The 25,558-nt window shown below is 50.2% G+C and overlaps 1 protein-coding gene across 1 annotated transcript; it reads right to left on the bottom strand.

The window, feature by feature from the left end:
• Positions 1–202: 202 nt before the first annotated feature.
• Positions 203–24,338, bottom strand: LSG1 (large 60S subunit nuclear export GTPase 1). The gene is made up of 14 exons (XM_058187347.1): positions 24,179–24,338; positions 23,951–24,071; positions 23,774–23,873; positions 17,720–17,806; positions 15,174–15,260; positions 12,461–12,521; positions 6,243–6,419; positions 5,536–5,910; positions 4,650–4,751; positions 4,008–4,151; positions 3,461–3,584; positions 2,808–2,887; positions 1,490–1,669; positions 203–702 (listed from the first exon to the last, which is right to left on the bottom strand). Exons 1-14 carry the CDS (start codon positions 24,248–24,250, stop codon positions 523–525), a joined length of 1,890 nt encoding a protein of 629 aa, XP_058043330.1. The 5' UTR covers positions 24,251–24,338; the 3' UTR covers positions 203–522.
• Positions 24,339–25,558: the final 1,220 nt, after the last annotated feature.

Here is a 25,558-nt window from a genome sequence, read left to right on the forward strand (position 1 = left end):
CAGCAGGACCCTCCCCCGCCCTTGAGCCTTCTCCTTGGCCTTATAGCAAGACCCACACAGCAATGCTGCTAAAGTCATCATGGCTTCTACAACCAACTCTGTTACCAGAATACACCTGCCAGGCCAGGGTGGGAAGTTAACTGAGGCAGGGCTTGAAAAAGGAAAAGGCACCACTTGGGGAGTAGATTCTGCTGACAGGTAGTTCTCAACATTTCATTTATTTTATTTAACAAAGTTATATTACAGTTCGGCTTCTGGCAGCTTACAAAATTGATAAATCCAGCGCATAATTTAAAAAAACCCATAAAAAAGCCATCCCACCCACCTCTCTGGCAGAACCACCCAATCCTGTCAGCCAGCCGATTGGTGCCTGTCTCCTTTCGTGATGATTCAGGAGATGATGAAGCCCAAGTGATCAGGAGATACTATTAAGGAACGTCCTTTATTTCTGAATGCCCCAGTTGAGCACCAGGACAGCCCCTTGCCTCAGGAGCCTCTGCTCCCCCCACCCGCCTCCCCCAATCAGGCCTCCAGGTGCCTGGTGAGGCGGCGCAGCTTCTGCTTCTTGTTCCTGTTCCCGTGCCTCTTCCATGGTTTCCCGGCTCCATCAGCCAAGTCAGGTCCGGAAGGGGGGTGAGCAGCTGTCCCTGCTGGATAGCCCAGTCCAGCCCGGTTGCCTCTGGTCAGGGCCCGGACATTCTCCTGGAAGACAGCCACAGCATTGAGGCCCCGTCCAGGGACAGGCATAGGCCTAGCCCAATGTTGCACTGAAGGGGAAGGGGCTGCTGGATATTGGATGGCCAGAGGGCAAACCCTCCTAGGAGCTTCCCAAGAAGCAGCTGTGCGAGAAGAGAGGAGAGGATGGGAAAAAGTCTTGTGTGGGATGCCTCAGGCACGGTTTCTGGAGAACCAACCGTTGCCCATTCGGCCCTGGCTCGGCCCCAATAAAAACACACGACTCCTTTAAAAGTCTGTGTGCTACGCTCGGTCTTGAACCCTTGTGGATCTTATGGTGTTGCCATGGCTGCATTTATTTTAAGTGCTTAAGATTGCCAGCTGGGTTGCGTTTGCACAACGTTAACTTGGTTAGAGTTAACCTTGCTTAATTTAGGCTTCCTGCACTCTGCAAAGCCAGCTCCTTTAAAGTGAGCTTCCGGCTCAACAGATTGTGGAAGCCGAATCAATGTTGGGGGGGGGAGGAGAGGTGGGACTGGGTAGGGGGACGGAGGCACACAGGAAAGGCAAATGCCAGGGCAGGAGGTTCATCTGGGTCAGTCCAGCAACTCTCCCCTCTCCTTTCTGGAGACCAAGTCTGTTTTGAGCCCCCATTAGGGCAGGAAGACGAGGGGGTACGGGGCACATCAGTTATCCTGGCCATTTGCAGTGCTCCAAATCCTGAAAGCTGCTTTGTTCGGGGGCGCACCCCCCCACCACTGCAGGGAGGAGCGAGACCAGGACCACTGACCGCCTGAGGCCTCCCCTGCCTCACCTGGTGGAAGAAGGCCAGGTCCACTGGGTTCTCCATCTGCTTTGCCTTGGGGCCCCTGCCAGACACCTGCTCCCCGTTACGTTGTGCTGCTGCCTCTTTGCTGGGACGAAGCCGCTCAAGACCCCGTTGGAAGAGCTTGGCATCTGTGCCCGGAGGTGGATGGCAATAGAGCAGCTTGCCCTGCAGGGAAGACCAGGAGAAGAAACATTCAGGAGCAACCTGAGGACCTGGCAGCAGAGTTGGACAGTGAGGAGGACAATGGGCCAGTCGGGGAGTCGGGGAAGGCGCAGACGAGGGCTCTGTGTCAGAGGCAGAGATGAGACCAGGGCCATCTGGGAGTGATGCACAGACTCCAGAGCCTCTGAAGAAGCCTGTTCCTAGTGCACGCATGAGAAGAGCTACCAGAAGGCAAGAACAGCTGTAGCAAAAAGGACGACTCTGGAGTAAGGCCAGAAGATGATTGGCCACTCCCGTAAGGCTTAAAAGAGTAGCAACAAGCTGTTGGGTTCTTTGTGGAAAAGCACCATTGATTCCTATCAGCATCTCTTGAACTTTGTGGGGGGTTTGCCAAGAAAAGCCTTTGGCAGGTTGCCAAAGACAACAAAGGTTGATGATAAGGCCGAAGGATTGTTTATAAAGAATTTGTTTTGAACTAAGCTGCAAATGAATTAATTCTCACCTGTTTTAATAAAATAAGTTGGTTTAGGACTGAATTGTGTTTGGTAATCACTACTTGGGCCTCGGTCACAACACCTGCCATCTGGGGGAGCAAGGCCGTGCCCACAGGCCCGAAAGCAGCCCTGGCCGACCCCTGGTCCCTGCCCAGGCAGCCAGCTTCCACTAATCCTTGGCCTCCCCATTTCCTGGTATTCCTTGCTTTCTGTCTGGGTTTACACATTGGGTTAAACCACCTGCAGTTTGGTTTGGGCTTGGGATAAAGGTGGGAAAGGAGGAAGAGTGGTTTCTTCAACGGCCCTGAATAAAAGCAGCCAAGCCTGGCCTTGAAGACTTGCTGGGCAGTTGCTGCATATGGTACATCAGCCTTCTACCTGTCTGTTCTAGGAAATGTCTTCCCATTTTGATCAGAAATCCTGGAGTAAAGGAGGCTTCTCCCTCCTCGCAGTAATCCCTCATTGAATTATGGGGGTGGGGTGGTGGTGCTCTGGGGGGCTTTGCCTCCTGCCAGGCCAGAGACCTGCAGAGGGTCAAGCAGAACGGCAAGCCCCTGGGACAGAAGGATGCATCCTCTGCGCCCTCCGCTTTTGGAAGCGGTTCTGTCCCAAGGCCGGCACCACGGCTCAGACACCCGAAAACGCACCGTGACAAAGTCCTTCAGCACCAGACGGGCTGAGCGCGGCTGGTCTGGCTGCCCGTGGTCCGTCATGAAGCCCCTCATGCCTGTGTAGAGGGGAGAGAGAAAGCCAGAGGCCAGGGGTCACCACACCTGCAGGACAAGCATCGTAGGGGGAAGCAAGCCCAAGCCCCAGGACCTTTGCTGGAGAGACAAGAGGGCCACACAGAGCTTAGCCTAACCCAGCACTTGGGCCCTATCAAGGCTGTGTCCCCACAGGGCAATTAGACTCCCCTCTCTCCCCCTTCCAAGGAGACCCAGGGCTGGAGGATCAGATTTACTGCTGAGGAGGAAGAAGAGGAGTAGTCTTTAAGAGCTTCCCAGGATCTGCACTTGGGGAATGGCACTCTCCCACTTCCTCCCCTTTTTAAGTGCTCAGCCAGAGAGCTGCCTGTTCCTGGCCCAAAAGGTTTCTGCCCAGCGGTTTTCTCTGGTGTGAGGCCCCCCCAAAAGTTACCCATGCCTGTCTCCCCCACCAACCCCAGAGGTCACCCTCCAGACCAGCGGTCCAAGTGGCAGCCCCTGCCCTCATCTCCCTGCAGTTTGTGGACTAGGACATACAGATCCTGCACAAACACCCTGGCACCCTTTCGGGGCCTCCCAGGGGGGTGTTTACTCACAGCCCAGGGCCGAGAGAAGCTCCTCTGGTGTGGGTGTCCGGTCAGGGTCCTCATCCTCGCGTGGCCGGAGGATGCTGATCCCATAAGTGGCTTCCAAGACAGGCCGAGGGATCCGTTGGCAGACGTGGGGGAGTGAAGGAACTGCCTTTGAACTGGGGATCCTCTTTCCCTCCTGAGAGAACCCCCCCCCCGTCTCCCCTCCTCACTCTAGAACAGCTGAGCCCTATCTGGGTGGGCCAGCCCCTCCCCTTCTGCCTCCCAGTTGTTTCCAGACATTGGAGACCTGAAGGACCTGCCCTCTCCAGCCAGAGGCCCACTGCCTGCCTCCCTTATTCAGGAAACTGGCTTTTATGTGCAGCACCAATTCTCCAGGGGAAAGACCACCCCACCCCACCCCACAGCAAAGGCTATGAAGAATATTGGCAAAGTCATTCACAAGTTCTTTCCTTCCTCCCTCCCCCCACCACCCCGGGCATGCCTCTCCCTTCCCTACCCACCCTCTGTACACCTCCCCTGTCCAGCCATGGTGCACCCCAAGAAAGGATATGAGGTTGATGGGGGTGACGTGGTCGCGCAGCTGATCGATGGGCAAGATGCCGCTGCACACCATTTCAGCTTTGGTGGAGACGAAGGAGGGCATCACAAGGCCAGGGCAGTCGCAAAGGCAAAGGGAGGGCTCCACGAACAGTGTCTGCAAAGCCCACCCCCAGGTCAGGACAAGCCTCTCCTTCCTGCAGGGGAGGAGGGGGTAGGCCAGCCCAGAGCTGGGCTTCCTCCACAGCAGATCCAGGGGGGCTTCATCCCGGGGCTTCTGCACCCTCCGCCTTTTCGCTCACAGGGGAACCAGCAAGGGCCCTTTGCCACCTCCCGGGCTCTCCAAAGAGAAGAATGAGGCAGTCAACAGGGCACCCCTTTGTTGGGCCAGATGCAGTGGTGGGTTTCAGCCAGTTTGCACCACTTCGGGAGAACCGGTTGTTAACTTTCTGAGCAGTTTGGCAAACTGGTTGTTGGAAGAAATCATTAGGGCAAAGAAGTTGTTAAATTATTTGAATCCCACCACTGGCCAGATGCCAGGCCTTTCCCGGATGGAGTTTAAAAGGGGGGGTTCACTGCCAGGGGGTGACCAAGCAGGAGGGAGGGAGGGAGGGAGGGGTCTCCGACCATCAGCCTACAGAGCTCCTCACACTACCTGGAAGTGCTTCGTGCGTCCTGGCGTGGCGGAGACAGACACCTTCTTTTTTCCGAGGATGGTGTTGATGGTCGAGCTCTTCCCCACATTGGGGTAGCCCACCTGGAAAGGGAGGGAGGGAGGGGCCGGAGCAGATACTGATCACTTCAGGGAGCTTGGCCGAGTCATGTCTGTGAGCTGGCTGCTTCTGAGAAGGGGGGTTCTTGGGAAAGGGCCAGGTGGGCTTCCTCTGAGTAAGAGATGGAAGCTACAGGAAGGCAGCTCCCTGAAGACGAGGTGCCTGACAAGCCTTCGGCGACCCAGAGGGGCCAGGGGTCCCCCTCAAGGAGAGGCTGCACAGCCACCTCTCGGGAAGGTCTGGACTGGGATTTCGGCCCCAAGCCGGTGGCCCTCCTGAAGCTCCTCTTTGGGCTCTAAGAGTTCAGGTATTTAAGGGTACAGAGTAGCACGTTTTTTTCAACAGGCTGTGAGGAAAAGTTATGTGTGCTAGAAGAAATAAACCAAATGGAAGTCTGACTGCACACAATGAAAAAGCTGCTTGTAAAAGTGATATAAGTAGAGGAGCCCCCAAGACACAGCAGCCCATCCTCCTCTGGGCCTCCCCTCCTCAGCCTGGCCATTGCTGGTCACTTCAACTCAGCAATGAGGAAAAGTGCTCTGTCTTCCCCGCCCCCCAAGAAGTCTTTTCACACAGTCCACACTTCCCCCAGCACAACCTTTGGCCAACCGGGACCAGGACGGAGCCCCACTTCATCTCTCATGGCAGAAGCACGGGGTGTGTGTGTGTGTGTTCCCTTGCCCACCTGCTCTGCAGGGAAGGTGGGTGGGAGTCAAGCCAAAGGAGGACCTGACAGCCAGCATGTCCCCAGGGCAACCATTAACTCACCAAGCCAACGGTCAGTTCTCCTTCTCTGACCTTCTTCCTCCCAGCATGAACGGCTTTAAATATCTCCAGGAGCTCATCTCTTTGTACCAGGCGGCTGCTGTTTCTGACAGGGAGGTCCTGAGGGGGCATTGCTGGTTGTGAGAGGTCAGCCCTGCTTCTCTCCAAGGGCACAACGGGAGTCTCATTCTCCCCATCTTCAGAGCAGGTCAGCCAGGCTTCCTCCTCCTCTTCTTCACAGTCCTCATACACGTCACCCTCTTCCTCCGTGTTGCTCTCCTGCTGGGTGCCAGGGGGACTCCCTCGGTGGGTGGTCTGCTCCTCCCTCGGGCTGGCACCCTGGCCAACCGGCTCTGCCACTTCCATGGTTTCCAGCTCCTGAGCAAAGGAAAGGGGAGGCCTGTGGCCAAAAGCCGGAGAAGAGACCCCTTTCCCCCCCAAACAGACTCCATGCATCCCCTCCTTGCCAGAGAGGGCGTGGCTGGAAAGGTCTCAACCACCAAGGTGGCACAGCTGCCAGGTGAAGTGGGTGTAACGCAAACAACACTCCCAAAGAAAAGCCAGAGAAGGGGTGGGGAGGGCAGAAGACCACGCCAGTCAAGGCGGTCCACGCAAGGCACTCACAAGGCAGGAACTTCAAGGCGGCCACTAAGCAGCTGAAAGTTTGGGTGCCACGTAACCGTCTGGTCTTTGGAAGGGTTTCCTCTTACCTCAAGGTTGGCCCCCAGCCGGTTCCCCTCTGCCAAGGCTGACCAGAAGACCACGCGGGCCCCTTCCCGCTCGAAGAATTGGGCCCAGGCCAAGCGCTGCTCCTCCCCCAGCAGGTCCGCTTTGTTGAGCAGGAGGAGGTTCTCCTTCTCCAGGCTGATTTCCTTAGCGTAGCATTCCTACAAGATATGCCAAGCGACGGGAGACTGAAGTGAGGGGATCCCCCCATTTTAAAAGATCCTGTGGAAGAGAATCTGGCAGGAAGAAGGAGGAAGAAGCATGGAGACCCAAGAATGTGAAGGTGGGAGTCCAGTTGCGAACATTCAGGCAGGAAGGAGACGAGACAAAGCTAACGCTGGCCCGGTCTGCTCCCAGCTGGCAGAAGGTCTGGACCCTCCAGGGTCTGACTGAATCTTCAGAACCTTCAGGGAGGAGGGACGCAATAAAGAACAACTTGGCCAGGAGAGCAAGATCCCAAAACTCCTCAGAAATTTCGAGTTTTGGAGAGACAATCAAAGCAAGTTCAGAGAAGTACTAGCTGAGTTCTCGTGGCCAGAAACCACCAAGTCAAAGGAAGCACAGGAGAACCAGGAGCCATGCAAAAATACGACCATGGAAGTGCAAATACAACACAGGAAGAGCCACACTGGGGGCTTTCTGGCTCTATCGATGGAGGGAAAAGAAGGGACGGACCCATGGCTCGGACAAGAACAGGTGAGGCGGATGATGCTTACCTCCAACTTTGTTTCCATTTATTCCTTAAAGGAGATCTGGGTTTAAGTGGACATAACAAAAAAACCGGACAAAAGAAAGGAACGGTAACCCAACATGGCTGCCCAGGGAATAGACACCTGTTGTGTCTTGTCTGCTCTCACCGCAGCCGGGGTCTGCTTATCTGCTCCCGAACACGGAAGAATGTATGCCTCCCGGCCCCAGTCCTGGCTCCATGCCCAGACAAGCTGCAGAGGAGGGGGCACCTCCCGGTCCCAGCCCTGGCTCCATGCCCAAGCAGGCTGCAGAGGAGGGAGCATCCCCCGGCCCCAGCCCTGGCTCCATTCCCAGGCAAACGGAGCAGCTAGACCCCTCCCCCTCCTCCACAGCATGTGAGCCTGAGGAAAGTTTACTTCCAACAGCTGATTGGAGTGACCCTCGCATCAGAAGATTGGATAGGCGGAGGCAACAGAAGGAAGGGAGGGGCAGGCCTTAATGAGTGCTGAGTCATGGAGCCACACCCCATGGCCTATATAAAGGATCTGCTTTCTGGCAGTCTCTGAGTCAGGCAAAGTCGAACTTATCTTGCTGAAGTCACTTACTGGTCTCCTGCCTGCTCTGAGGACTTTGCTAGGACTTTGGGCAGAGCTGCAGAGGCAAGCCTGATTCGGATTTCCCTGACCCGGCCGTCAGCGGAGGAGTGGGACACGACAACACCACTCTGCCACAAACACCGAGTGTTACACCTGGGTGGGTGGGTAAATCCCCAGATGGGAACATTCTGGGCAACAAGGATTTCAGTGGAAAGGATCTCAGTGCTTCAGTGGATCCCAACCCAAATGTGAGCCAAGAGTGTGATGCTAATACAAACAAAAGGGAAGATGGTCAAGATCAAGAGGATCTTTTGCTCCTCTCTAACCTGTTGCTCAGATCGCACCCAAATCCAGTTCTGAGCACCTTCTAGGAAAGACATCAAAAGTCAAGCAAAAATCAAGAGCCAGGGGGCCAAACTGAGAAAAGTCATTTCAGAAGGGATGGCTTCACAGAAGGAGTCGTACCAACTTCCAGCAGAGGTAGAGGGCCAAGCGTCAGAAACTGAGTTTAAACATCCCTGGGGAAAACACATGTCTATCATCTGACAAAAATTTAAAAACAAACAGCAAGAAAACTTAAAGGGCAGACTCCACGGACCACTAGCTCTTTCTACCATCAGTTTTCTACATTTCTAGGTTGTCCATCTGGGGCAAGTCCAGAGGAGAGCAACCAAAATGGGCCTGAAGGGAAAATTTAGGAGGGACAATAAGAAACGTAGAGTTTGTTCGAGAGACAAGAAAGCTGTCCTTAAATATTTGAATTATAAAGAAGATGGGGTAGAATTATTCAGAAGTATTCCAGAACAAGCATCAATGGGTTTCCATTACAAGGAAGTTGATTTTGGCTGGAGCTCAGGAAATGTTCTGTAATAGCTGTTCAGCAACAGAAGAGAAACTTCAGGAGGCGGCCTGGTTCCCTCTGTTGGGAGGCTTTTCGAAAGGCCGCCTGTTGGGGATGCTAGGCAGTGGGGCAGCTCTTCACTGGGCAAGGTGCTGGACTAGAATTCAGGCACCTCCAACTTAGGCAACTTTACGGCTTGTAGACTTCAACTCCCAGAATGCTGGCTGAGGAAATCTGAGAGTTGATGTCCACAAGCCTTAAAGTTGCCAGGCTTGGAGATGCCTGGACTAAATTATCCCCAGAATCGGATGGTTCTGCAGTCATGGTCATGAAAGGATGAGTTGTCTTCAGGCAGGAAGTCACAGCCACAAGAACTTGCTTCTTGTTTCCGGGGGAGGAGCCGCCTCTGTTCAGTCACATGAAATGATGCCAGCTTATATTTATAAATATTGTCGCCCTGTGATGTCATCAGTTGGATGATGAATGTCACCAAGCACAGTCCTCCCAGGGAATTCCTCAACTGTCTGATGAGAATTTTCTCCTGACAGAAAGTGGTCAGCTATTCCATACTAACCACCAGGGGAAATTTAGTGAAAGAACTGGGATAGTGGAAACACTGGATGAATGGGACTCTCCAGCACTGGATTTCTTGAAGGAAACAAAAACTGCACACAACCAAACATCTTTCTTGGGCTTAATTCCAGTGCTAGACAGTCCCACTGGCACACACCCACCCCATGACTGCAGTCTGCAAGACCCTCCTAAGCCTTAGGAGTGTCCCCGATGGCCACACACACACCCCGATCGGATAATCGTCCAGCCCCTTACGGAGTCTGGGCCTGAGCCTCACGCTCTGCTTCTGGTCACTTTTTTTCAGCTGACCCAAATCGCTGGTGTCTATTCCCTGGGCAGCCAAATTTCTTTTCTCCTTTTTTTTTTTTGTTGCATCCATTTAAACACAGTTCCCCCTTCAAGGAATAAATGGAAACAAAGCTGGAGATGACCACCGTCCTCTTCACCTGTTGCTGGGCCAGCAATGGTTAGTAGGATCTCTTGGCAAGAGAGGATAAGAGGACAGTTCAGGTGGGAGAGGAAGAGGATGGATAGGTATGCCAGAACTATGAAAACAAAGCTCAGAATGAGGATGGTGAAGGATTGATTTACTTATCAGATTTGTAAGCCACCCGGAGGTGATTCTAAGGATGGTAAGAATAAAGAAGGGTTTCTGTGCCCAAAAGAAATACCAACTCTGCTCAATTAGGGAAACCTAAAGACCAACAGCTAACAAAGAAAAGGCAGACCTGTTCAAGGCCCATTTTGATTCACCCGTCTCTCTCTCACACACACACACACCCAAAAAAAGCCACCAGGAGCTGGACTGAAGGTCGAAATGGAGAGAAACGTGGTCAGGAAAGGCCTCTTTCAATCTCCAGAAGCAGAGAAACTGCACCGTGAACTGTCAAAGGAAGGAGGTGAGGGATCGGACGTTCCTCTTAACTGAAGTGTGGCCAATATCTGGAGAAAAGCCAAGTTGCCTCTCTCTTTGAAGGCATGGAAGACACAGAAAACTAAAGACTGGGCGGTCTGACACAGATCTCCCCAAGAGAGCAGACCCTGATGCCTAAGAAAAGGGCCATGGTTGGAAGACGGGCAGCTCAGGCCATCTCAGGACAGGTGGGGTAAGCCTGGGAAGCCTTTCCCAAGGGACCCTCCTCTCTTTTTAGTCCCCAAAAAACTAGGGAGGGTCCCTGGGAAAAGGCTTTTGCCCACCTGCAGACCGAGCTGCTTCCTATCAGAGGTCAACTAAGCTGTGGATCCTCCTCCCGTCCCCCAAGGTCCTTTCCACAGCACAGCATCTCGCAGAATGATCTGAAAGCACTCTGAAAAAATGTAATTGCCAGAAACCAGCATGGCTCTTTCAAGGAATCTTTTTTTTTTCTTTGCTAGACTAATCCTTTTATTTTTGATTTGCTAATGTACATAACAGCCTGTTAAGAATACTGTAACTTAATATACCATAATTGGAAACATAATCCTAAAAATAAGAGGAGTTGGATAATGGAACCACATAACCCATTATGATGATTTAGATTTTCTTTTACTGGGCATCTTAGGGCAAAGGCTAAACAGGCATTTATTTCTGCAGGAAGCCAGGTCTTTGTTCCAGTGGTCTAAATGGCCCCCTTGAGCGCCATCATGCTGTGATTCCTGCTCTTTACTAACCACAAGCACGTCCATTACTAAACTATGCATCATCAGACCCCAGTCGGACTACCCTTCATTGCATGTAAAGTTGATTGGGAAATCTAGCATGAGTGAGGAAGTGCAGGTCACAGCAAATTTTGGTATTCAGAGCTGGAACCAGAAAGACCTGAAGGAAACCGAGGATCCCATGACGATGCGTTAATGTGCACCCGGAAGCACCACAGACACTCTTTCCTCATCACTATCAGGTCTATCCCAATCTGGTGCTCTTAGGACATCTGAGACTGTCGGCTGTTTTATCCTGGAGGCCTCAATCTGAAGAGATCAGAGGAATGAGGCAGGAGAGCTTTGGAGATGCCAGAGATCCACTTTAAGAGGAAACCCTGTACCTGAAATGATACAAGGTTTGCTGCTTGAGCAGGGGGTTGGACTAGAAGACCTCCAAGGCCCCTTCCAACTCTGTTATTCTGTTAAAAGGCTGAAAACCTCCAGGCTGCACTTCTTACTTTTTTTGCACGAGCTGCTGCTGATTCAGCCATTTTGTTTTCACGTTTACCAATTTATGTCCTTGGTTGCAACGAAATACTTTTTTGCCCATCGCAGGAGTCAAGACTTCTCCTCAAGCCCCCTGGTGATTTATCGAGAGTCCTGTTAAATACTATCCATTTATGGTAAACCATGCACCAATCTGTCCTGCTAGTCCAGCCCAAAACAGAGGTTTTCACCTATACAGATCTGAGCAGTTGAATGGCAATCCTGCTGGCAGGTTTGTGGCTTTAAATTAGTTCGCTGTAACACCCCATAATGTTCAGTTTTCCTGCCTGAATGTGCCAATCTGTAGGGCTTGCTTGCAATTTTCCAAAACTATACCTTCAGGTTCAGGAAGGGATTTGTCATGGTCTGGATACGGCCCAGGCAGTGCAAACAGGATGTTCCTGGAACCCTGGAACATTCCGTCCCTGCAAGGGTGAACTTCACCTGTTCCTGGTTCCAGACACCAGGGGAGCAATGGGTCACACACCACAATTTTCAATCAAAGGGACACTTTCCTAGATGGAAGCACCATGGTAGGCATGGACGGATACGCCCACAGCTGAAGCCATCTCATTGGGATGGCTGCCATCCAGTCTTAATAATGTGGACTGTGAGGAAGGCAGAAGTCGCTTGCATAATGGATGCTGAAGGGAAAAGAGAAGCTGCTGCAAGTGAAAGTCTGTGATGCACAACTGGCAAAAATGTGCAAAGTCTCAGCAAGTCCCTTGGGGACAAAAGGTCACTAGCAAATAGCTCTGCAATTATTAGATTCTGGGCCTCCATCTGAATAACTCTGAAGTTCAGAGTTTCTGTCTTCTCACCCTGCCATCTTCCCTTTCTTTGCTCATCTGCGTGTGGCTCCTCCAGCCCAGCTCCACAAAGGAGGCACTTCACGCCCTGGGAAGAAGCTCTTGGGAGCCTGAACGCCCACGTGTTGCTCTGCCAGGAGGGTGTGGAAGGCAGCCTTGCTACCTTCCTCAGGCCCAGAAGTGCAGAGACTCTGATCGGCCTGACCCAGCCTTTCCTGAGCAGAGGGACTTAACTTTCAGAGGCGCAACTGCTCTGAACAGAGGAAGCAAAGGAAGCTTCCTGCTTCTGCACAAGTAGCCACACTTGTGCCCAGGTCCTCCCCCCCACCCCCCAGCAATTACCTGAGGTGCTTCATTCTGACCTGTTATTTGTGTGAGATGCAGTCTTTTGGAAGCCAAAATACACAACTGCTAATTTTCTAAGGACCACCCTAATTTTGACCAGGAGGCAGGATAGCTGGCCTGGCCTAGAACACGGGTGACTTTTAGCAAAAAGTGGAGTTGCTGCCTCAGTTTCTTTTACCCACCAGATCTCGGCATCTGAACAGGAGGGGGTTCCTGGCATCCAAGATCTGAACCACGACATCGCTGCAAAAGAGAAGGCAAGAGGTGCTATTGCGGCGATTCAGATGGGGCGTCTGAGGGTGGTCTTCGTGATATTGTCTGGGATGAGTTCGACCCTATGGCTCCCGAGGACATGGACAGGTTGTTGGGTAGGTTGAATGCCACCACGTGTTTACTGGACCTGTGCCCCTCCTGGTTGGTGCTGGCCACTCAGGAGGTGACACAAGGCTGGCTCCAGGCGATTACGAGCGCTTCCTTGTTGGAGGGAGTCTTTCCGGCCGCCTTGGAAGAGGCGGTGGTGAGGCCCCTCCTCAAGAAGCCTTCCCTGGACCCGGCTGTTTTAGGTAATTATTGTCCGGTCTCCAACCTTCGCTTCGCGGCGAAGGTTGTAGAGAGTATGGTGGCATATCAGTTTCCCCTGCACCTGGATGAAACTGTCTATCTAGACCCGTTCCAGTCCGGTTTCCGGCCCGGTTACAGCACTGAGACGGCTTTGGTCGCGTTGGTGGATGATCTCTGGAGGGCCAGGGATAGGGGTTGTTCCTCTGCCCTGGTCCTATTAGACCTCTCAGCGGCTTTTGATACCATCGACCATGGTATCCTGCTGCGCCGGTTAGAGGGATTGGGAGTGGGAGGCACCGTTTATCGGTGGTTCTCCTCCTATCTCTCCGACCGGTCGCAGATGGTGTTGACAGGGGGGGCAGAGGTCGGCCCCGAGGCGCCTCACTTGTGGGGTGCCGCAGGGGTCGATTCTCTCGCCCCTTCTGCTCAACATCTATATGAAGCCGCTGGGTGAGATCATCAGTGGCTTCGGTGTGAGGTACCAGCTGTACGCTGATGACACTCAGCTGTACTTTTCCACACCGGGCCACCCCAACGAAGCTATCGAAGTGCTGTCCCGGTGTTTGGAAGCCGTACGGGTCTGGATGGGGAGAAACAGGCTCAAGCTCAATCCCTCCAAGACAGAGTGGCTGTGGATGCCAGCATCCCGGTACAGTCAGCTGAGTCCACGGCTGACTGTTGGGGGCGAGTCATTGGCCCCGATGGAGAGGGTGCGCAACTTGGGCATCCTCCTGGATGAACGGCTGTCTTTTGAAGATCATTTGACGGCCGTCTCCAGGAGAGCTTTCCACCAGGTTCGCCTGTTGTGTCTTGCCCGCCCTCAGAGCAGCCAGGGCCTTCTTACCTGCTCCCGAACACTGAGGAATGTATGCCTCCCGGCCCAAGTCCTGGCTCCATGCCCACACAAACTGCAGAAGGAGAATCTCCCGGCCCCAGCCCTGACTCCATGCCCAGGCAAACGGAGCAGCTAGACCCCTCCCCCTCCTCCACAGCATGTGAGCCTGAGGAGGGTTTATTCCCAACAGCTGATTGGAGTAATCCTCGCATCAGAAGATTGGATAGGCGGAGGCAACAGAGGGAAGGGAGGGGCAGGCCTTAATGAGTGCTGAGTCATGGAGCCACACCCCATGGCCTATATAAAGGATCTACTTTCTGGCAGTCTCTGAGTCAGGCAAAAGTCGAACTTATCTTGCTGAAGTCACTTACTGGTCTCCTGCCTTCTCTGAGGACTTTGCTAGGACTTTGGGCAGAGCTGCAGAGGCAAGCCTGATTCCGATTTCCCTGACCCGGCCGTCAGCGGAGGAGTGGGACACGACATCGCCTGGTGTGCCAGTTGCGCCCCTTTCTAGACCGGGATGCCTTATGCACGGTCACTCACGCCCTCGTGACGTCTCGTCTGGATTACTGCAATGCTCTCTACATGGGGCTCCCCTTGAGGGGCATCCGGAGGCTTCAGTTAGTCCAGAATGCGGCTGCGCGGGTGATAGAGGGAGCCCCTCGTGGCTCCCGTGTGACACCTATCCTGCGCAGACTGCACTGGCTACCTGTGGCCTTCCGGGTGCACTTCAAGGTTTTGGTAACAATCTTTAAAGCGCTCCATGGCATAGGGCCGGGCTATTTACGGGACCGCCTACTGCTACCGAATACCTCTCACCGACCCGTGCACTCTCACAGAGAGGGACTCCTCAGGGTGCCGTCAGCTAGGCAGTGCCGTCTGGCGACACCCAGGGGAAGGGCCTTCTCTGTGGGGGCTCCCACCCTCTGGAACGAACTCCCTCCAGGACTTCGTCAACTTCCGGACCTCCGAACCTTCCGTCGCGAGCTTAAAACACACTTATTCATCTGCGCAGGACTGGATTAGATTTTAAATTTACTGGTTTTAAATGGGTTTTATTAATTATATAGTTTTTAATAATTCGGCTATGTAGAATAAGTTTTTTAATTGTTATTTTAGTCTGTATTTATATGTACTTTTTATTTGCCTGTGAACCGCCCTGAGTCCCTAGGGAGATAGGGCGGTATATAAATGTGAAAAATAAATAAATAAATTCCCCCAGCTTAAAGCACACCCTGAGCTCATGGCAGTCCTGATCCACAGGATCCCAGCATGGAGCCTGAGGCAGCCAGCCAGCTAGCCCACACACACACACACACACACAGCCCACAGGTGGGCATGTTCCCGAGGCTGCTCCTTCATGGCAGCCAAGAGCATCCTGTCCACAAGGAGACCCCTCTTCACCATCCCACCTGCTGACAGGCAGCCTGAGCCACCAAGGAGACAGCCCACCTGGCCCCAGGACGCAAGCTGGACTGTCACAGTCAAAACAGAGGTACCTTCTCTCCAGGACTCTCCAGAGCTGACGCCAGAAATCCAAATTTCGCTCAAACGGGGTCAGCAGGAGGTTCTCCTCTTCCTCCAGCCTGTATGAATGCAGGGGAAGAGTGAGTTTTGGGGATTTTAAGGAAGCACACTAAGAGATGCTTTTCTGGTCACAATCACATGGTTATTTAATGAATGATACCATGAACTTGAGGGGCATAAATCCTGCAGAATAAAACAGATCTGAAAGAGCAATTTTGTGAGGTCCCTCATCACTGATCCTTTTGCTGCATGAAATGGCTGATCCTAAACCAAAAATTTCCTTCCTGACTCTGGCTTCTGCCAGTTTCCCCTGGAGGTGCAACTTGGAGCCCCCTCTCTCCAGACATGGGGTGTGTGTGTGTGTGTGTCCTTTTCCTTTGCAGAAGCAATCTTCTCCATTTGTTGGCTAACTTTGTCTTCAGGGCTGTTTCTGCCATTTAATAAAAGCTGTGCTATTATCTGAATTTTATTAAACACTATACTTTTATTTTCAATTGATTTCATTTTAAGGCTGGGCCATGACAGGAAGCAGCACAAGGGCAATTTAAAAAAAATATCATTCTGGATAATCTTGTTTAATGAGCGAACGTCCTCCTCCTGTCTTGGATGTTCAGTATATTGAGTGCTTCTTGACATCGGTTGAAAAACCGTCTCACAGAAGCTCCCAACATGCCCCATCAGTTTCTTTGTGTGGAGGAGAGCCCCTCTTGCTCACTCTTAAACGCACATGTGCTTTGAACTCATGATTAGCCTCACTGTCTGGAAGTCTCTCATTTTTTACACTTATAAATTGCTCAGACAATTTATAAGGACATAACTTAAAAGAAGAAGAAAGATCATGAAAAACCACTGCCGCAAACCAATATCCATTACAGCAAAATATCAAATGGCATCAGCTGTTATATAGGCATGAAAGCCATCTGGGTGATCTGGGCTCAGTCGTTCTCTCAGCCCAACCCTCCTCACAGGGTTGTTGTTGAGGGGATAATAGGAGGAGGAAGCAGCATCAGCTGCCTTGAGGTGGCCAAATACGTATTTTAAAAGGGGCTGGGTAGGGTTTTGTGACTTTTTCTGGCTTCATATTAAACCAGGCTAAAAATTAAGGTCAACCTCAGGCTTTCTTCTACCCACCTCCATTTTATTGTTTACTGACTGGGGCCTCCTACAGCAGTCATGAGGACACTTGTTTAAATCAAAGTATTTGTCTGCCGACATTATATAATTTCTGCTGCTGATTATATTCTTCTTTTCTGTCATGCTTGGGGGCTGAGGACCCATAGCCCTTTTGCTTAGGTAGAAGGCAACTTTGATTTTAAGACAGTCCCTTCCACCAAAAGGATTAGATAACAAAGAACTTCAACTGCCTCCATCTCTGTCTCTCCAACAGTTATGAGAGAACCAAGATAATAACAGAGTTGGAAGGGACCTTGGAAGTCTTCTAGTCCAACCCCCTGCCCAGGCAGGAAACCCTACACCATTTCAGACAAATGGCTATCCAACATTTTCTTTAAAATTTCCAGTGTTGGAACATTTACAACTTCTGCAGGCAAGTTGTTCCACTTATTGATTGTTCTAACTGTCAGGAAATTTCTCCTTAGTTCTAAGTTGCTTCTCTCCTTGATTAGTTTCCACCCGTTGCTTCTTGCTCTGTCCTCAGGTGCTTTGGAGAATAGTTTGACTTCCTCTTCTTTGTGGCAACCCCTGAGATATTGGAACACTGCTATCATGTCTCCCCTAGTCCTCCTTTCCATTAAACTAGGCATACCCAGTTCCTGCAACCGTTCTTCATATGTTTTAGTCTCCAGTCCCCTAATCATCTTTGTTGCTCTTCTCTGCACTCTTTCTAGAGCCTCAACATCTTTTTTACTGAATGCAATATTCCAAGTGTGGCCTTACCAAGGCATTATAAAGTGGTATTAACACTTCACATGATCTTGATTCTATCCCTCTGTTTATGCAGCCCAGAACTGTGTTGGCTTTTTTGGCAGCTGCTGCACACTTCTGGCCGGGATAGCTCAGGCAATAGAGAAGCCTGTTATTAGAACACAAAGCCTGCAATTACTGCAGGTTCGAGCCCGGCCCAAGGTTGACTCAGCCTTCCACCCTTTATAAGGTAGGTAAAATGAGGACCCAGATTGTTGGGGGGGCAATAAGTTGACTTTGTAAAAAATATACAAATAGAATGAGACTATTGCCTTATACATTGTAAGCCGCCCTGAGTCTTCGGAGAAGGGCGGGGTATAAATGTAAACAAACAAACAAAAAAATCTAAATGGTTGTCCGCTAGGACTCCAAGATCCCTCTCACAGTTACTACCATTGAGTAGTAATGGTGGAAGTAGTAGGGGTAGTAGTGGTGGTGGTAGTAGTGGTGGAACCCGCAAGATGAGGCTTGTGGGTTCCTCTCTCTCCTCCCTCTCTCTCTCTCTCCTTCCTTGGCAGTCTCCTCAAGTCCCAATTTAGGCTTCTCAGGGGTTCTTTGCTGACTCCCTGGGCCAACGCCAGGAGAGAAGGCTCACCAAGCAAGCTGCCTCCTCCACCTCAGGAAGCTCTCTCTTTCAGCCTGGTTCAATGCTGCAGGGCTTGTTTGTTTGTCCCATGGTGGCCTGGAAGAACAAGCACAAAATGAAAAAAGAGGTTTATTAGCCTGCTGAATGCACCACAAAGAAACACTTGCTTCAGTGTAGTAGAAAATGATCTTGGGAGAGAAAGTTTTGGTAATGGAAACCAAAAGGCACTTGCTAGAGCAGTGTTCCCCAACCTTTCCGGGTTGGTGGCCTGGCGCAGGGGTGGGGAGGTGGGGGAAAGGGGGATGGTTTTGTGTGCATGCGTACAGCTTCATTTGTGCGAGTGGAGTTGCAAGTGCTGGCGCCTGCTGCTCATGTAAGTTGAGCCGTGCGCACACGCATACCGGCTGCCACTTACATGGCCCGGTTGAGAATAGGCCATAGCCCGGTAGTGGGCCATGGAAACACAGGTTGAGGACCCTAGAGGAAGGCTGAAAAGAGAGCTAGCTGGACAGGCTGGGAAGTGACTTTCTGGTTGGTGAGTCTTTCAGGCAGTTCTTCCTGCCCCTCAGGGAAGATGGGAGCTAACTTTTTGCAAGCAGCTTCTATACCCGAGAATGATAGTTAAAAGGAACACGGAAGGAAAGAGGGACAGAACTCAAAACATTTTGTTATCTATTCAAAATTCATGGGAGGACAGATTTCATAGAACATGTGAAAGAGCAGGAAAGCAAAACAAGTGATGGAAATTCATCTTGAAGAGAGCTGGCTATCAGCTGCCTATAAGAGATGCAGAATTGTAGAATCTTAGAATTGGAAGGGACCCTGGAGTTCTTCTAGCCCAACCTCTTGTCCTGCATAAGGTCCTTCCTTGGTGGCCTAGAAAAAAGGCAGAGCAAGTACAAGAACATGTTCGATCTTTGTTTTCCCCAAGGGCAAAGATCTCACCAAAAGGGTTCCCGAACATTAATGCTACACAAAAGCAACAATCCATATCAACATGTTACATAGGTCAGCTGAAGAACACAAAACATCACAAACTGTCGAGTTCTCAAAAATAGTTCTCTAGAGAAAATTATATTTTAAAAACACAGAAGAGGCAAGGAAAAGATGTCCAAGTCTTGCCGCCTGTCATTATTCATAACCAGAGGAAACAAGCCGCAGAGCACGCAAGATTTCAAGGCTCGATGAGACGATGAACAGTTCATAGGCTCTGATTCTCACAATTACAGTAGAAATATGAAACCTAGTTTTAAACTCAACATATTCTTCAGGATTAAGCAAAACTCACAAAGACCTTGATAGGGTTAAAACAAACAAAATTTATCAAGGGAAGGCAGATGAGATATGAGACAAATTGTAAATTTACTTGAATATTTGGAAAGAAACAGCTAGGTCTCAGCAGCACTCTTTTTTTTTGGATGCGGAGAAAGCTTTTGATAGATTGGATTGGCAGTTTTTATTTAAAGTAATGGAAAAAATGCCATTTGGGGACTATTTCATCCAAACAATTAAGGCTATATATTGAAAGCAAACAGCACAAATAATAATAAATGGTGGATTAACAGAGTCTTTTAAGATTGAGAAAGGGACTAGACAAAGATGTCCTTTGTCACCGTTATTATTTATTTTAACTTTGGAAATATTATTGAGTAATATACGTGGTTCAGATCGAATAACAGGAATTAGAATTAAAAATCAAGATTATAAATTAAGAGCGTTTGCAGATGATCTGGTTGTTACTTTATCTCAACCAACACATTCAGCTATATATTTAAAGGAGACAACTGATCAGTATAGTAAGGTATCTGGGTTTAAAGTGAACCAACAGAAGACAAAAATGATAATTAAAAATGTGAATATACATCAAAAAGAAGAATTAGAAAGAATAACTGGCTATGAAGTAGTAAAAAAGGTTAAATATCTAGGAGTATATATTACTGCATCGAATGTGAAATTATATAAAAATAACTACAAGGTACTGTGGCGGAAAGTAAAGAAATGGAGAATTGGCAGAAATTACAATTATCATTGTTGGGAAGAGTGACAGCTATAAAAATGAATGTTCTGCCTAGATTTTTATTTTTGTTTCAAATGATACCAATATTGAAGAAAGAAGCAAACTTACAGGAATGGCAAAAAGGGATTAGTAAATTTGTGTAGAAGGGTAAAAAACAGAGAATAAAGTTAAAAATAATGCAAGATGTTAGGGAAAGAGGGGGATTAAAAATGCCAAATTTGAAATTGTATTATGAAACAGTCGCCCTATCTTTAATTTCTGATTGGATTAATTTAACAGAGGAAAGGGTTTTGAACATAGAAGGTTACGGTTTGTTGTATGGTTGGCATGCATATGTATTATATGACAAGAAAATTGATAAGGCATTTAAGAATAATATGGTTAGAAGTGCTTTGTTGAGGGTTTGGAAAAAATACCAATATAAGTTAGATGGTAAGATACCAATATGGGCAATCCCCAGACATAGAATAGAATAGAATATTTTTATTTATAGACCGCCCTTCTCCCGAAAGACTCAGGGCGGTGTACAGCCAAGAATAAAATACAGGAAAAAACAACAATACAAAACTAAGAACAACCCTTAAAAAAACCTATTTGATATGGCTACTTATAGATAAAATATTACCCTCTAAAATTTACAAAAAATTTAAAACCCATAAAATCAATTTGATAATTTAAATTTAAGCAAGTCCAGCAAGACGAAATAAGTAGGTTTTAAGTTCGCGGCGGAAGGTCCTAAGGTCAGGTATTTGTCGGAGTCCAGAGGGAAGCTCGTTCCATAGGGTAGGAGCCCCCACAGAGAAGGCCCTCCCCCTGGGGGCCGCCAGCCAACATTGCTTGGCTGACGGCACCCTGAGGAGCCCCTCTCTGTGAGAGCGCACTGGTCGTTGGGAGATAGACGTTGGCAGTAGACGGTCCCGTAGGTATCCCAGTCCTAAGCCATGAAGCGCTTTAAAGGTAGTAACTAACACCTTGAAGCGCACCCGGAAGACAACAGGCAGCCAGTGCAGTCTGCGCAGGATAGGTGTTACATGGGAGCTCCGAACCCCTCCCTCAATAACCCGCGCAGCCGCATTCTGGACTAACTGGAGTCTCTGGGTGCTCTTCAAGGGGAGCCCCATTTAGAGAGCATTGCAATAGTCCAGGCGAGAGGTAACGAGAGCATGAGTGACCGTGCATAGGGCATCCCAATCCAGGAAGGGCCGCAACTGGCAGATCAGGCGAACCTGATAAAAAGCTCTCCTGGAGACGGCTGTCAAATGGTCTTCGAAAGACAACTGCCCATCCAGGAGCACACCCAAGTTGCGCACCCTTTCCATCGGGGCCAATGACTCGCCCCCAACAGACAGCCGCGGCTGCAGCTGACTGTACCGGGGTGACGGCATCCACAGCCACTCCGTCTTGGAGAGATTAAGTTTGAGCCTGTTCCTCCCCATCCAGACCCGTACGGCTTCCAGACACCGGGACAGTACTTCGATAGCTTCGTTGGGGTGGCCTGGGGTGGCAAAGTACAGCTGCGTGTCATCAGTGTACAGATGGTATCTCACCCCAAAACCACTGATGATCTCACCCAGTGGCTTCATGTAGATGTTGAACAGGAGAGGCGAGAGAATCGATCCCTGCGGCACCCCACACGAGGCGCTTCGGAGTTGATCTCTGCCCCCCGTCAACACCGTCTGCGTCTGGTCAGAGAGGTAGGAGGAGAACCACCGATAAACGGTGCCTCCCACTCCCAACCCCTCTAACCGGCGCAGCAAGATACCATGGTCGATGGTATCGAAAGCCGCTGAGAGGTCTAATAGGACCAGGGCAGAGGAGTAACCCTTATCCCTGGCCCTCCAAAGATCATCCACCAACGCGACCAAAGCCGTCTCCATACTGTACCCAGGCCGAAAGCCGGACTGGAACGGGTCCAGATAGACAGTTTCATCCAGGTACTGGGGTAGCTGACATGCCACCACACTCTCTACAACCTTCGCCGTAAAGCGAAGGTTGGAGACCGGACGATAATTTCCTAAAACAGCTGGGTCCAGGGAAGGCTTCTTGAGGAGAGGTCTCACCACCGCCTCTTTCAAGGCAGCGGGAAAGACCCCCTCCCGCAAAGAAGCATTTATAATCCCCTGGAGCCAGCCTCGTGTCACCTCCTGCGTGGCCAGCACCAACCAGGAGGGGCACGGGTCCAGTAAACATGTGGTGGCATTCAGTCTTCCCAGCAACCTGTCCATGTCCTCGGGAGTCACAGGGTCAAAACCATCCCAAACACTCTCAACAAGACGGGTCTCGAAACTCTCGTCCGAATCTACCCAATTTTGATCCAATCCGTCCCGAAGCTGAACAATTGCAAACTAGATGGAAAATAGATCAGAAAATTGGTATTAGGCAAAGTGATGATAATTTGGTAAAACAAATAAAAGATCAAGGTCAACAACATATAAAGAGATTATATAATGTATTGGTAGAAATTGATTCAGAAACGTAGATGGTCAAAGATTGTATGGTAAGATGGGCACAAAATTTTCAACAACCTATGATGTTAGAAACGTGGGAAAAAATTTGGGTGAGGAATGTTAAATTTACACAAGCACAAAATTTAAAATTTCTACAAAATGCTTTATAGATGGCATTTAGATCTGAAAAAATTGTCGTGTATGTATCCAAATGTGAAAGCAAAATGCTGGAGATGTGATTGTGAGGATGCTTATTATCACATATGGTGGACTTGCAAAAAAGTTAAAGCTTTTTGGATTAAAATATGGTGGATGATGCAGAACATTTTGAAAAAGAAGATTAAGTTTGCTCCACAATTCTTTTTATTAGGAATTATTCCAGATTGTACTGTTATAGAGACTAAACTGATTTTGAAGTTAATAACTGCTGCGAGATTATTGATTGCACAATATTGGAAGAAAGCTTACCTACAATTGGAGAATGGACTAGTAAAGTATCCAATTTAGCAGAAATGGCAAAAATTTCTGCCTACTTGAAAGACTATACACAAGAAAAATATATTTTGGAATGGAGAAAGTGGATTGATTATATTCAAAATAAGTATCAGATTAAAAAATACCAATTAGCTTTTGAGTGAAGTTAGGATTTGTTTTATATTAGTAAGTTTAAGAAAGAAGGGAATTGATAGTGGGAAGGTATGAAAGGACTGAGGATTATGTCTTATGTTATATTTCAGATTATGTTTGTTAGATATAATACCCTGTATTTTGTTCTGGGAAGTCTTGAGGGGAAGGGGAAAGGGGGGGGAAGGGGGAAGATTATAAATTGATCGATTGCCAATGTACATGAATAATTGAAGAATTAATTAAGTTGGAATGGTGCAAAGTCGGGCCTGCTCAGCAACCACTCCAGAAGGGAAAGGGTAGGGAGAGAGGAGAAGAGAGAAGGAAGAAAGTAGGTAGGTAGGAAGTAGGGGGAGAAGAAGGAGGGGAAGTGAGAGAAAGGATGGAAGTGAGAAGTGGGAAGGAGGAGAGGAAGTAGGAAAGTGAGGTGGAGGAAGGTGGAGAAAGTAAAAGAAGGTAGAGAAGGGTAGAAAGATTTAAGGAAGGGAGTGGCGACTGGGCAGGCCCGATTGAGTACAATTTATGGGGAGGAATTAATGTTGGATAATTGAATGTATTGTACACTGGTTAAATTGTTGGAAATATTATGGAAAATAAAAAATTTTTTGGAAAAAACAAACAAAACCAGACACCTTTCAACACAGTTTATTTACATTATCGAAGTTGCCTACAGCTTTAGCAAGCTCACATTTAGTTGAGCAATAAAGGTGTTATCACGTAGGGATCCAATTTGCAAACAATCACAAAGCTGGAAAGAAGAGCAAATGGTTCAGAAAAGAGAGAGAAAAGGAGGGGCTGAAACAGGCAGGATTAAGTTTATCAGGGAGAAACGGCAACTCCAGCATCCTGAGCCAAGAAAATGGGAAAGGACCCAGTAGCGCTTCGCCCTCGGCCTGCCTGGCCTTTGCTAGGAGACCCCCCATCCTCCCCCCCTCCCCGGTTCTCCGGAGCGGCCTGGTCCTTCGCGAGACGCACCTTCTGGGGATGCGCAGGACCCGCTCCTCCTCCTCCTCCCGCAGCCGGCCGGCTTCCTCTGCAGCCCCGCAGCCGGGAGCCAGGCGCACGTTCAGCTTCTCTGCGGGCGGAAAGCGGCGTCAGGCGGGCAGAGGTGCCCCCGCCACCCGCCGCCCGGCCCGGCCCGGCCCTCCTCACCAGCGACGAAGGCGGCGCCCGCCAGCTCCGCCGCCGCCAGGAAGGCCTCCAGCGGGCTCTGCTCTGTCAGCGACTGCGGCGGCGGGCCGCGACCCTGCTCGCTCAGCTCGCTCGTGTGGCGCTGCGGGAGGAAACGCGCCGTCACCGGGAGCCGCGGGAGCTCCCCGGCAGGACCCGCCCCGCCCCGCGGGAAGGGAGTTAAGGGGGAAGGGAAGCGGCGCGGCTCACCCATCCCGCTCCGCCCGGGCGGCCCCCGCGACGGAGGGAGCGCCCCAGCCCCGGCGCCTGCTTCTTGCCCATCGCGTGGCCGACGCTTCCGGGCACGGGACGGGGCGCGGCCAATCAGCGGCGCGGCCGGGAGCGCCGCCGCGAAGGCTCCGGGCGGAAACTGCGCTCCGCAAACCGGCGGTTCCGGCGACGGGGGCGCTGAAGGGCCGCCGCTGCTTCCTCTTTCCTCGGCGGAGCTTCGGAGGACTGGAAACTTAAGCCTGAAGCGTGGAGAAGCGCTGGAAGGCGGCTAATCGAGGCCGACCCGCCAGCCTTCAGGGCAAAGAACACGGAGACAAACGCGGGCCGCCTTTTCACGGGACCCACCCGAGGCATCCCTCGCGCGCCCGCATTCGCGCCGGCTAAAGGGGGCGGCGGGGTCAGGGAGCCACAACTTGGCTTCTCTTGCCGAAAACGGCCGAGCCCTCGTCGTCTGCAGGGGACAGGCGGCCTGCCGTAGCCCAAGCGCCAGGCCTCCAAACTCAGGCGGAGGCGAGGAAGGGACGCTTCTGTCCGTCCGTCCGTCCACGCATTGGGGGGGGCGCGGAGGGGGAGACGGTGGAGAGCTGCTTGTGGTTGGCGTAACCGCTTGAACGTGCGCGTGCAAGGCAAAGCTTTTGACTCAGTAGTACACGATAAACTTCTCCTAAAACTAACATCCTATGGCATCTCAGGACCCCTCCACAAATGGATATCTGCTTTTCTGTCTAACAGGCAACAAGTGGTCAAAATTGGCAATGCTTTATCAAATCCTGTTCCTGTCAAGAGTAGCGTTCCTCAAGGCAGCGTCCTTGGACCAACACTCTTCATACTATACATTAATGATCTTTGTGACCACATCTCAAGTAATTGTGTTCTCTTTGCTGACGATGTCAAACTATTTAACAACACAGACAATACTTCTATCATTCAAAACGACCTTGATCATCTATCCGCTTGGTCTAAAAATTGGCAGCTTCAAATTTCAACCAGCAAATGCTCAGTCTTACATATAGGAAAAAAGAACCCAAACACTAAGTACATACTAGATGGACGTTACCTTACAGACGACCCCCATCCCGTTAAAGACCTTGGAGTTTTCATGTCAAATGATCTAAGTGCCAAAGCCCACTGTAACTACATAGCAAAAAAAGCTCTAAGAGTTGTAAACCTAATTTTGCGTAGCTTCTTTTCCAAAAACACCACACTACTAACCAGAGCATATAAAACATTTGCTAGACCAATTCTAGAATACAGCTCGCCTGTTTGGAATCCTCACCACATCTCTGACATCAATACAATTGAACATGTCCAGAAATATTTTACAAGAAGAGTTCTCCATTCCTCTGAAAACAATAAAAT

Source organism: Ahaetulla prasina, chromosome 6 (assembly GCF_028640845.1).
Source record: "Ahaetulla prasina isolate Xishuangbanna chromosome 6, ASM2864084v1, whole genome shotgun sequence".
NCBI lineage: Eukaryota > Metazoa > Chordata > Lepidosauria > Squamata > Colubridae > Ahaetulla > Ahaetulla prasina.